The sequence below is a fragment of the Papaver somniferum genome, chromosome 5, assembly GCF_003573695.1.
Source record: "Papaver somniferum cultivar HN1 chromosome 5, ASM357369v1, whole genome shotgun sequence".
In the NCBI taxonomy this organism is placed as follows: Eukaryota; Viridiplantae; Streptophyta; class Magnoliopsida; order Ranunculales; family Papaveraceae; genus Papaver; species Papaver somniferum.
The window spans coordinates 207824335-207838299 of record NC_039362.1 but is presented as its reverse complement, the minus strand read 5'-3'; the positions used below and the strand labels follow the sequence as shown (position 1 = coordinate 207838299).

At 36.5% G+C, this 13965-nt stretch overlaps 1 protein-coding gene across 3 annotated transcripts; it reads right to left on the bottom strand.

Annotated features, from left to right (window-relative positions):
* Positions 1-798: 798 nt before the first annotated feature.
* Positions 799-4486, bottom strand: LOC113284454. Of its 3 annotated transcripts, none has more exons than XM_026533912.1 (2): positions 2625-4486; positions 799-1855 (listed from the first exon to the last, which is right to left on the bottom strand). In XM_026533912.1, the coding sequence occupies exon 1, from the start codon at positions 3774-3776 to the stop codon at positions 2625-2627; it is 1152 nt and encodes a 383-aa protein (XP_026389697.1). In that variant the 5' UTR covers positions 3777-4486; the 3' UTR covers positions 799-1855. The 3 variants fall into 3 exon arrangements, with proteins under 3 accessions (XP_026389697.1, XP_026389699.1, XP_026389698.1); XM_026533914.1 differs by having other exon boundaries at positions 799-1570; XM_026533913.1 differs by having other exon boundaries at positions 799-3927; positions 4041-4486.
* Between the last annotated feature and the right edge of the window lie 9479 nt (positions 4487-13965).

Here is a 13965-nt window from a genome sequence, read left to right as displayed (position 1 = left end):
AATATAGATTACGAGAAAAGAGGTCAGAAAAACCCCAAAATCTTATAAACTGTTTAAATCGAATATAAGGAACATAAGGTAACTCAATTGAGTTTATGAAATCTAGTCTTCCTCCATAATTAAAATTCCTTCTTCATCTTGTAGCAAACAAACCCCTTTTCGCCAAAATATCAGCTGAAAAGTTTGCTTCACTAAATGTATGCATAAAACGAACAGAATCATACATATCTCGAACCTCCAACCAATGCTGCATAGCAAACCAAGGTATATCTCCACTTTGTAAAGCTTTGATTACACTTGATGAGTCTGATCTAATAAGAATTCGACCAATGTTCCACTTCCTAGTCCACTCCAAACCCACAATGATACCATAAAATTCTGCCAGAAAATTAGTTGTTATACCAAGACCAACACTCGTTGCCCCCAAAACATCACAATCCACATTTCTAGCTATAACTCCAGCTCCCGCCACCTCTGGATTACCTCTAGAAGCGCCATCGCAGCGAAGGAGCAATTCACCAGGCTCCGGGGGACTCCAAAAACAAGCAATAGGCTGAATTACTCTGAGTTTCCTATGACAGACACGAAAGAAATCCAGTATTCGCAAATCTTCAACTGTATTATGCATGAAACTCCTAAGTCGACATGAATACTCATGAAATTGAAAACTCGCTGCTGGAAAAATAGCCCGTTTGGCGCCTTCTTTTCATAGACCTTTTTGTTGCGCGTGAACCATAGCTCGGACCGAATGACTAGATTGGCAATCAGCCACAGCTCCTTGATGATCCGACTAGATCCTTTTGCTTCCTTGTAGGAAAAAGTTAGATTAACATTAGGAGTTAAGTTGAAAATACCTGAAATCCAACTCCACGCCCCGACTGCAAAGTTACAATGCCAAAGAATATGATCCAAGGATTCCTCCGCATTTTGGCAAACGTAACGTTTTGTCGCAAGAGAATATCTGAATCTGCTCCTCACTTTATCCATAGTTGCACAAGCACCACGAAGAAACTTCCAGTTTTGTGCCGCTAAAGAAGGATGAATAGGTTGCTGCCATAACAAATTAACACCTTCCAACGGATAATATTTAGTTCTAATTAGCTCTCTTGCCGAACAGACAGAAAATTTGCCTTTAAAAGTCTGACATCCAAAGACGTGTATCTGGTCCACGAAGAATTCTAGGCAGGTCCGTTAAATCCAAACCTGCATCAATAAAATTCTGCATATGTGCATCAGTAATATTCCACTCGCCAGCGACAATAATGTCACCAACTCTAGCTGCCCTGTCTAAGTCATTACGGTCCAAAGCCTCCGCAATACTTATGGAACCAAACCAAATATCATAGTAAAGTGACGTTACTCTGCCATCACCAATGATGAGCTTGGTATTACGCTCAACATCTCTGTAAACCCAACGCATACCCGGAAGAACAGAGGATTTAACGCCATGCTCTTTAAATCTGCCATCCCGAGTAGTATATTCTATAGGAAAACCGTAACCAACATTCCATAAGAAAACCATTCCGTTTATCCTGGTTGGTTTGGAATTCCTCTGTTGTCCTCGATCATCCTTAAATACACAAGTCCCCATTAATAAATTAATAGAAGTTAAGTGATAGACTAGTCGGCGACTTGACGGTATTTCGAGGAATTGAAATTTTTTCATCATCTGAAAAAACCCTCCTGAAATTTCTGCTATGACTCCAAGTATCTAGCTGAGGACAGAACGGAAACTGAGAAACAGTTAAACCTAAAGATTTTCATCAGGATATCTTCCATCAGGTTCCCTACACCGTTTACTACGCCACTTGAGCCCTTACATGAATGAACGGTCAAGACAAGCTATGCAAACCCCCTGTATCATATATATGGTTTAACTTCTAAATATACATGCACCTTACTGGTCATTCTTTAACATAAAGTAAACTCAAGAACCGGACCATGGACCACTAAATATAAGCATCAATATAATCTTAACAGAAGTAACAATCTAGAAGAGTGTTCGATGACAATATAGATAAGGAAACTAAATATTCATATCAACACTTAAAAATTTAATGGTAAAACTGTTACCTGACTTAAAGGAAGGAATACTGAATACTAGTGTCTTGCTGAACGTAAATGTAATACACCTTATATTAAATATCTAGTCAATACAAATACGTAAAGGCGGAGCTGTCACATAATCAAAATTCAGTACTCAAGGAAATGGCTGCTGTTACCTGCTATAATAACAAATCATTGGGTTTACTGGATACGATGGAAACATAAAAACTAACTCAGCAGTCGAAAGTTATGAATCTCAACCATGAGAATAACAACTTTTGCCTGAGGTATTTGCAGTTACTAATATATTTATGTATAAACACATTCCGACTTCAAGTTTGCCTGAGGTATTTTCAGTTCCTAAAGCTACTAATAAATTTACATATAAACACATTCCAACTTCAAGTCGAATAGACAGAAATCAATATAAACCTCAAAACCCAAAACTTTGGATCGCTTTCATCAATCAACCTAAGCAAAAATCTTTATGAAATAAATAATAAACAGTTGTCATAAACCTTAATAATCCATCATAAACTGACCACCATAAGTTGAGTCAGATAATGGTACAAACGTACCTAAAAGAAAGCATGAACATGTACTGATTTTCTTTGCGTAAGCACCCAACCTGCAGCTAAAGGATTATCTTCTGACGCCAAAAACTGTTGATAGTCATTGTACTGAAACGTTCTAGTTTCTCCTGCAGGAATGAATTTTTTCAGAGAATGGATGTTTTCAACTTGAGCATGTAACTGATAATCCAAGTAGGGGCAATACTCATCATCAGCAGTGCCATTGCCTGGGGGGAATCCTTTCATCTTAACTTCAAACAACCTACGACTTCGCAAATCACAGGAGGATGATCTTACCACCTCAAGATGTTTCTTCTGAAAATTGTAGAGTTTAAGACATTCTGCTTCAAACGAATATAGTAATACCTGACCAGAGACGCTCAGTATTTGTGTGGGATAGCTAGCAGTAGTAGCATTTCTAGTGTCTAAGTAACAACAGAAGAGACCTGGTAGTAAACCTAGCTCCTTAACTTGAAAACCGAAACTGTCTACCTTTATCCACACTTGTTTTTCCTGGTCCTTCAATATATACAGTTGAACCATGAAAAGGCAATAACATAAACTAGTTTGAGCGTTACAGCGAGGACGACCGTCTCCCGTTGCTTTCTCAGATAGCGCAACACAAGGATATCCTTTATGCTCCAGAAGTTGATGCTCTATCAGTGTCGCCTTCGGATTTGGGATCACAGCCGGGAGTCGAATGAATTGAATCTTCTCCTTGCGAATGTCGAATGAGAGCAACATGCCAATCTTATCATTATATTGAATTTGATACTGCTTATTATTGATTATTATCTCATCTTCTTCTACTTGTGTATTGGTTATCCTCCAGAAAAGATGGCCCCCGCAAAAAGTGGCTGGTGTTCGAATATTACCCCAAGCTTTTGTTACCATTCGACTAGGAAAAGGAAAACAACCTGGTGGTGGGCAGATTTCAGCAACACTAGTAACTATGCTTCTCCACGATTTAGTACCCAAAGTAAAGACCATGGTGATAAACTCCTTATTGTCTGTCGAAGCAAGTACAATCACAATCTTATACTCCTCTGACAATGAATCAAAACCCAAAGCATGACACAAATATTTGCATTCCCCATTGTTGGGAAGCAAATAGGGGAGACAAAGTGTTTCACCGGTAGCCCGGTTAGCCACAAGCATTACACCCGGATCACCTTTTTGTACTAGTGTGATACAAGCTAAACCATTACAACAGCCCACTGGTTCACAAGTGCCAGACGACCATGTTGGTATATAATCTCAATCTATATTTGTCGTAATCATCATCTAAGCTCAAAAGGCAAGCTCTTCTCTGATTGTGCGACCAAACATTAAGAACATCAACAAATAGACGAATTTTGCTATTAGCAAAGTGAGTCTTAGCAAATTGTTTATCATTAACTATTATATTGTACCATAACTTACTGCGCAGCTCCACTGAGATAGAGTCCGAACTGGTAATCTGGTGAGGATGTCCTCAATCACAAATTCCTCAGGAAGACGAACAATGTCATCGACTCTTTTGCTGTTGTTCTCCTTTTGAGTTTTCTTCTTTTTCGAGATCATCACTTATAATTTACAGATAAAAATCTCAACTTTATAGATAAATCAGAGATTTCTGAATTATTGGGATATAATTAATGGTTCTAGTTAGATCGGCGACCTCAAGTATAAAAGGGAAGAAGAACAAAATCGAGAAACTAGATAACTTACAGACAAATTGGAATAAAAATCTCAACTTTATAAATAAATCAGAGAATGAAGATGATTTCTGGATCCTGGGTACCCAATTAATGGTGCTAGTTAGGTCGGCGATCCCCATGTAGAAAACGGAAGAAGAAGTGGAACAAAAGGGAAGAAGAAGATGAACGAAATTGAAAAACTTCCAGAAAAAAGAAAACTTTATCTGGATGGGAATGCTAATGTAATAGCTAGATTAACGTCAACCAGGACCACTCCGGGTGTTGTTTGGTTCAGCGTTTTAAATCTCAGCCGTCAGATCAAAGAATAAATTGTCTGGCGTTGAACCATTCTGAGAAGGGTAATTTTTGCAGCGCTGAACTATTCAGCGTTACTATCTCGCTGCCAGTTCAGCTGCGAGCAAATGCTAAGAGAGGACTAGTGTTAATAAATAGACAACACTTTTTTTTGAACTGTAATACTTTTTGGCTAATCTAGCAGCTCAATCTAGCTCATAGAACTTAGCCTAAATAGCCAATGACAAAGCCACATGGTAGTTAAAAAAACCTTTCTTTTCCATTTAAAAAAACAAAAAAACAATGTTATTCAACTTCCTCTTTCCCACCTCCCTATAATCTAAATCTTGCATCGGGAGAATGGTGAACCCCACATGCACCTCATGTGAATCTAGATCTAGATGTGTGGTTTAGATTGTAAGAGGGTGGAAAAGAGAGAGTTGAATAATATTTCCGATTTTTGTTGTGGGGAAACTTGTGAAGTATTTCTTTCTTTTTTTTTGGCAAGATGACTCATGTAACAGAAAACTAGGAATTGTGAAAGGTTTGGATCATAAGTGAAATGTTTAGATCACAACAAAGTTCTACTATTGAAGCGAGTCAGGCAATTATATAACCAAGCCGACATCCATGTGCAGAGATAAGTATTTCAACAATGATAGTTGTTTCCAATCCGAACATCCAACCCCTAACTCGGCTTAGCGTTCATCTAGGAAATTTAAGATACAAGCATCCTCTGTAAATTCCACAGCCACACACCCCACAAAGATATAAACACAAGTTCATTTATGAACTCTCCCCCCGTTTGATGTCATTCTCAAGAGAACAACATGAGTGACCTATACTTTATGAAAATGAATGATTTTGTCAAATATTAACAAATCACATGGATTTATATCCTGAAAGTCAATTTTAAATTAATCCCAATGCCAGTTACGAACAAAGAGATAATTTTAATCAGTGTAACTTCAACATAAGAAAATCTTAGGGAGTGCGTCAAGTAGTAATAACAGAAAAGTGTTATCACAAGTAGATCGATATTGCGAGAAAATTCTCAAAGAGTTTTTTCTATTTTAGTTTATAAAAACATATTAGATTTAACTTCTGAGCGTATGTGAAATATCAGCTTGATTCACGAAAACGTAAAGGCACATATATTTCATAAGACTTTCGCAATAAATAAACCAATAATGATTACATATTGCAAGTTCATCTTCCAAAAACTCTGGAATTTAAATAAATAAATCTAAAAACATGCAAGATGAAAATTGTTGGAAATAGCTCGTGTAATCACAATTTTTGCTATACCAAACCCTAGTTATCCTTCTCAAAAGTAAGAATAAATTCTCACAAGAAGTTTCCTAGAAAAACTGAACCAAAAGAAGCATAATAAGAAAGATTCATTCATCGTCGGAATCACCCGTAGAAGCTAGCTTGAATCTTATCTATTTCCTCCTTGATGTCAGGAAATTTTGTAGCAATCACACATAATTGTTTTTGCATATCTTTTACCTTGGAGTTGATCTTGCAAACATCCTTGTGCACTTGTTGAAGAAGACTCAAGGTTGTTAGATCACAAAAACTGTCAAGAGGTGAAATAAATGCCCTTTTTCCTTTGTTCTCGCTCGTTCTCATATGTTTAAATGTACTTTGACGAACTAAAATAGAATATCCAATAGAATTTCCAATCGGATCAATGAAAAATTCTCCAAATATGTGTTCGATAAGGCACGAAAACCCCAATTTTTTGTTGGAAAGGGTCATTGTAGCCATTTGATGAATCTACATATGTCAATACCTTGAGTTTCCATTTTAAGGAAATAGACTAACTCCACAAAGTCACGACTCCAACGAGCACTTCTACCGTGGAGGGAAAAATGTTTGAATTCCAAACTTTCCAAAGACCTTAAAAGCCATGCTAAGCTCTTCGATAGGAAACTTCCCATCTTTCCAACCAAAACTCTTTCCACAAAGTTTGATAGAAATGGTTTCACAAGAAAGTTTTTCTCCTTTTGGTCAAGGAAGACGAGAATCACCCATAGGAAGATTGGTGATTTTTGAAACTAATTCTCGATCTACATCAATCTTGTCTCTTCCAATCATGGTCTTAAAACACAACTTCGTAAGATCAACATAAAAAATGTTAGCATAACATACTCTTGTAAGTGTGTCGAACCCTTTTCCAAAACCTCAGAAGATGTTTCCTAACTTGTATTTATTAAAACAAGCTAGATCTTTACTTTTAACATACCCATCTTCCAATTTCTTCTCTAGGATAATTTCTCTAGTGGAAATTCTTTCATAGGTCTCATAGCAATCTTTATTGACACGTACAATCCTAGGTTCTTCCTTAAGATTTGGTTCATATAAGGCTTCCTTAGATTTAGGTTTCTTACTAACACCTTTGGTTCTCATACTTTTCAAATAAAGTAAATTCAAAGTAGAGAAGTATGAACGGATCTTACTTGAAGAGCTTCTTTGTAGATAAATGCTTTAATCTCCTTCTTGACAAACCTTCTTGTTATTGAAGAAAAAAGAACAAAAATTGTTAAATAATTATCTCCAATTCAAAAGGACATCACACCAACTCGGAACCCTAAACTCAACTTGTAATCCTGTTCGTAACGCAAGGAATGGGAAGGAGTAGGGGAGTACGCGTACTCTTTTATGAAGCCTTAATTGGCTTAGCCGGGTTCGGGTGCGGAAACCATGAATTTTAAGAGAATTTTACATATTCCGTTAGGAGCACATAATCATATTAAGTTTTGATTTCTGGACCAATTCAAATAATTGACACAAAAAAAAAATCAATTTAATAAGATAATTAATCTTATTTTTAGCTCAATGAAAAGAAAAATCAGAGTACATGACATATTAATTTTCACAGGTTTAGAAGTGTTGTAATTGATTCTCAATATGTGATTTTTTGATCACGATTGATTACAAGAACCTTCCTTCATCCAGAGTCAATTACCACATGATCAGAAATTCAAAAACTTGATAGATAAATCACGGAACATAAAATTAATACAAACAGATACAATCTTTATTATTGCTTTCCCTATCTCAAGATAGTTACATGATGGGGGTGATGCCAAGATCTTGTTAACAAGAGGTTGGATGAGAAAGATGATCACAAACCACTCTGGCGTGACAATTTTCCGGCTATGTTTCTTTACCTTCATAGTGATCAAGTGATGATATTCCGTAACCATCTGGAGTAGTCAAGACTGTTGCAGACATGCTTATTTTGTTGCATTCCTTAAACAGACTGTTTAACAATCTTTTGAGATAACGTAGCTTCTTACTTTTAACAATATGTTTCTTGTGTTTTAACCTTTGCAGAGGATTCTTTATTTTTTCCTATCGATTCTTTATTAGAATCAATCAAGGTGTTGGAAATCTTGAATGAATCGAGAGCATCCTGTGAGACAGTAAGTCTTGAGGAAAATAAACTTTGAAGAATATTTAAGGAATTCTGGTGTACTTCATCTGAGATTGCACTCTTATCCATATAGTCAGTCTGTTTCAAACACAGACTTATTAGGTCTTAACGTTTTTGCCTGCTATGATACCAATTGAAAACACTAGGGTACCAAAATACACCACCAAGTTTTTCGTAGGAAATCTGTATATGGAAAATCTTAACACAATTCCGAGAGTTCAACTTAATGAATCCCAACCAAGGAATATTGTCTAGAGTTAAATCTCTATCTCTCACAATCAGAAAGTTTACAGAGACTAGTCCATGAACCTGATTTACGTGTGAGATTACTTGGGTGATTCCAAAGTAATCAATCAAGTCGTATCCAACAAACAAGGTCGGATGTATCTACTATGATTGATTTACGCACAACTTGTGAGATTTCAATTATAAAGATAAACAATATAATGTGGTTAAGAAATAAGACAAACACCAAAAAATTTATTAATGAGGAAACCGCAAATGCAGAAAACCCCCGGAACCTAGTCCAGATTAAACACCAAACTGTATTAAGCCGCTACAGACATTAGCCTATTACCAAATAACTTCAGACTGGAATGTAGTTCAGTCCTAACTAAGTCTCCTACTGATTAAGGTACAGTAGCGCTCCTTACGCCTCTTGAATCCCAGCAAGACTCCGCGCAATTAATTCCCTTAGCTGACATCACACCAACTAAGAGTTACTTCAACTCAATTGAAGACTTTAAACCAATCTACCTCCCACAGATAAGCCTATATATGTGATTCCCTTTTTTATCAAAGATAAAGGTAATGGAAACTGATAACAATAGACAAAAGTCTAGCTAACCTCAAAATCCGGACTTATGCAACCTGAAGTGCAGCCTAGATTATTGTTCAACTCACAAGATAAAACATGTGAAATCAACAAAGTTTGAGACGAAGAGAACTTTGATGATTACTATCTATCTTGATCAAGTAAGCAGCTCAACAATCGATCAATATCAGGATACTCGAGTTATCAAGAAAAGATTACTGGATCTGGCTTCACGAATCCCTATGAAGTCTTTGTAGTCGCTAAACCCTAAAAGGGTTTCTGGAGAGGACGACCGTAGTAACAACTAGGATACACCATAAACTAGTATCAGGATTCAAAGATCCCAGTTGTTTAAGGTTCCCTTTATATAGACATTCAAAGCATAGATTTCTCTAGGTGTAAGCTACGATAGCTTTGGAACCAAGAAAACAACATCCACCATTAGATGAATCTTTGAATCTGATTTACATAATCAAGATATACACTCTGGTTAGCCGAAGCTAGCCAACTGAACTATACGCTTGGGCATTTGCATAAATACTTAAGACTCAACTCGAAACGCAATCATGTGATCAAATATGTCAGTGGTGTTTTATAATATCAATAGAGATTATTCAAATGCTAATTATCTCGGAGAAATAATTTTATGTGCAAATGAATTTAATCAAAATGGTAATTAGGCGTACAATGTACAAGTACTTAACCTGTGCGTGAACAATTATGTTGTAACACCCCGAGTTCCAGACCAGAGTCAAACCCATATGGAGATCCAAACTCAAGGCGTTACGGATTGGAATGAGACTTATGTGTATATTTAATCTTGCTAATTTACTTTTATACCGAACATAATTGAAACTTTTATACATGAACTGAAGCATATGAACCATTAAACATCGTTCAAAATATTTTCAACTACGCATTTTTTTTTGAATTCAGTTTACACTTCAAGCAATACAATAAAACAATGCAATCACTAAGGAATGTCAATTGGGGTGAGATGACAGCTCAATAGAATGTATTCCCTTTCTCAAAATATATGAAAACATGACATTCAATCAAAGAGAATATGCACAACAAGAGTATACGACGCAACTCCAAGGATTTAAATATATGTATATTCCTCAACTAAACTCACAATCTATTAAATCCTCTTAAATGCACCAGTATCCTCGGTTCGTGCCCTGCCTATCCATGTATCCTCGGTACGGGCACCACCAACCTCACTTTCACGAGTATACTTGGGTCATGCCCCACCTATCCGTGTATCCTCGGTAGGTCACCGCCAAAATCACTTGCACGAGTATCCTTGGGTCGTGTCCCACCTATCCGTATATTCTCGGTACGGGCACCGCCATTCAAACAAGCATATCCATTCATTTATAAATTCACACTATTGTTGCACGAGTATCCTTGGGTCGTGCCCCGCCTATCCGTATATCCTCGGTACGGGCACCGCCATCCAAACAAGCATATCATATAATACACATTTTGATATTCCAAACCACTTCATCAACAAGTCATAAGTTCACAACCGAACAAACGATGTAATTCTTTCAACCATTTAAGCAAACACATTAACTGCAGATTTTAATTTTATAAGATTCATAATGATAACTTGATCCGATCACCTTCAAACTTTAGATGAACATTCCTGACACCATCATGTATAATATATCCAAATTTCACGTTAAACTAACGGCCCAATCAAAATATATTGATTTTACAAACGCATCACAAAATCTAGGAAGATAACATCATTTTACCAAACTATGCACCATAAATTCATATTAGTCTCAAATTAAGCAAATCCAAAGAACAATGAAATATAAGACATTTATATACAAATTTTGTTAAAACCTCAAATCATTTTAACATAATTAAGACTTCCTAAGAACATCAAAACCACAGCAAAGCGAAACTGTCCAAAATTTCAGAAATCATAATCCAAATTACAAGGAACATTCAACGGTGAATTTGCATAGACAATTCTCAAATTTTAACAAGAGATAGATAATCATGTTATCTATCAATAAGAGAAGTTTGATCATCAATAAGAGATATATATTTATTCAATTAAATTGCAGAAACCTGACAATACAAAGGCATACGAAATAAACACCAAAGATAAACACCAAAAGAGAAAGGGTTTCACATTCTACCTTTTTAGCTACAACCTCATATTGGTTCTCCATATATTTCTTTTCTAAAACAAATCCAAGCTCCCTCTCCTTCTCCTTTCTTTACTAGTTTTGATTCTCAAACTCCTTCTCATTTTTATAACTCTTCCCTTTCTTTTACTATATTTCCTTTTATAAAGTATACACACAAATGACAATAATAATACTACCCTACTAATAATAATAACACATTGTATTTATTATTATTATTATTGTTTATTAAATTTTTTTGAATACTGAAATTTTATATTAAGGAGAAAAAAAACTGCCAAAGGCAAAGTACAAACCAAAACCAAAGAGGTTACTGGCAACTAAACAAAAACCAAAACACAAGAGAAGCTAATTATGCAAGATAGCTTCCCAATTATGAATGATCTGACTGTTGTCAACATATTGAAACGTATTCATATCGCAGTTCCAAAGAACCAGTTATTGCTTCACCAGGACAATAACTTCCTCCACATCTTTTGGTCTTCTACCAAATACTCTATGATTTCGTTCATTCCACACATTCCAAACGATTGCAAAATGAAGTATATTCCAAATATGCTTGCACTTACCAGTTAAAACATTGTTATCCCAGGCTTCTAAAAGATGCAATACAGTGCCAGGCAATGGCCAGGAAATGCTCAACGACTTCAAGAAGTAATCCCATAGTTTGAACATGAAAGAACAATGCAGCATCAAATGGTCAGGCGTCTCCAATGTTTCATTGCATAGCGGGAAGGCAGTATTATCCAAATTAACTCCATGATGCCTAAGCATATCTCTCGTAGGTAACAATCCATGACAAATAACCCATACCAGAAAACTAGATTTTGGTGGTATATAGTTTCTCCACAAAAACCATGAAAAGGAGCATTCCGGCACGTCTCCATCAAGGGTATTGTAGCAGAATTTGTTATTGTAATGTGGAACAAACTCAACCTCGTCATCTGCTTCCACTAGGTTAGGAACATATCCTATGTCACGTAGCAACAGATCCCATTCCAGCTGTTCATTAGCGTTCAGCTGGTGTTTGAAATTTCCATACCATTCTTCATTCCTAATCATCTGAGCTATAGAATCTTGCTTCCGAGTACATGCTTTAAAAATCACCGGAAAGATATCCTTTAAACATACCATGCCAGCGATCCATCCAAAATCTAACCCCCTTTCCATTTCGAAACGTGACCATACTATGAATTTCAAGTACCATCTTAGTTACGTTTCTCCATAAGCTCCTTCCTTGGTTAGCGTTTTCGTCTACCGGCAAGATCAAATCTGCATCAGCCTTAGTCTTCTGTTGAACAATAGTTCTCCATAAAGCCTGTTTTTGCTTTGTATAACGCCATATCCATTTAACTAGCAATGTCTTATTGGTAATCCGAAAATTCTTCACACCTAATCCACCTTGCTCCTTGGTTAAATTAATCTTGTCCCATTTTACCCAAGCCATCTTCTTACGCCCTTCAACTGCACCCTATAGAAAGTTTCTCATCAATTTTATCATTTTCTTCTCCACACAAACTGGTAGGTGAAAAAGGGATAAAAAATATACCGGTAAGCTAGCAATACAACTCTTTATAAGCACAAGTCGACCTGCTTTATTCAAAAATTTCTTCTTCCAAGATGCTAACTTTTGTGCCATCTTTTCTAAAACAGTGTCCCAAATTGAAGTACTTCTCGAGATCGCACCAATAGGCATGCCAAGATATTTAATTGGCAAAACCTCTGTTTTACAGCCAAGATCCTTAGCTAACTCGCCAATAACCTCATCCGCACCAACACTTATCATAGTACTTTTGTCGAGATTAAGCTTCATGGTCGTTAAAGACTCAAACATTGACAAGATAATAAATAGTCTAGTTACCTCATCCGCATTAGCATCAATAAAAATGAGAGTATCGTCTGTAAACTTTAAATTGGAAATCATGCTCCCAGTTTCTGCTACTTTAAACCCGGTAATCTGACCTCTTTGAACAACATCATTCATCAACTTACCCAAAATTTCAACCACAAGAAGAAAAAGGTAAGGAGAAAGTGAGTCACCTTTCCTTAAGCCCTTCAAAGTCTTGAATCTTTCTGTTGAGCCTCCATTCACCAGAACTGAAAGATGAGAAGACGTGCCACACCAATTTATCCAAGAAATCCATTTATCGCCAAATCCATGTTTGTATAGAATACGAAGAAGAGAGTTCCAGTTGATGTTGTCGAAAGCTTTCTCCATATCAATCTTACATAGAATTCCAGGCTTCTTCGATTTAAGTCTACTATCAACACACTCATTAGCGATCAAAACACCGTCCAAAATCTGCTTCTCATGTATAAAGCCCCTTGAAAATCCGAAATGAGCTTTGGCATCACTATTTTTAATCTTCCATCTAACACCTTCAATTGAATTTTATACACACTGCCAATTATACTTAGCAGTATGAAATCCTTTGGAGTACACGAATCTTCTTTCTTTGGGATAAGAGCAAGGAAAGAGCAGTTTAACCTCCAGTCTAAAGAGCCAAAATGATGAAAATCATTAAGTATTTTCATGAAATCTGCTTTGATGATATCTCAGCACTTCTTATAAAACTCGGAAGTGAAACCATCAGGCCCCGGGGATTTATTTGAACCCATCTTCTTCACAACGTCCCAGACTTCATCCTCCGAAAAACTCCTCTCCAACCATGCTTTATCGTCATCACCCACCACCGGAAAAGGAAACTCATTTAGGGAAGAGCTAATATCACTATGAGCCGAGAAAAGATTAATGTAGTTTTTTCTTATCTCCTCTTTGATTAAATTCTGGTCCATACAATCCACCCCGTCGATTTGAAGTTTGGCAATAGTGTTTCTTTTCTTTCGTGCACTTGCTATTCTATGAAAGTAAAAGGTATTTGAGCCATCCTATCTGAATCCATTTTGTTTCGCCCGAAGTTGCCATTTCCTAGCCTCCAACCTTTCG

Excerpts from the sequence above, each read along its gene's own strand:
- LOC113284454 (XM_026533912.1), bottom strand. The coding sequence starts at position 3,776 with ATGCTTGTGGCTAACCGGGCTACCGGTGAAACACTTTGTCTCCCCTAT.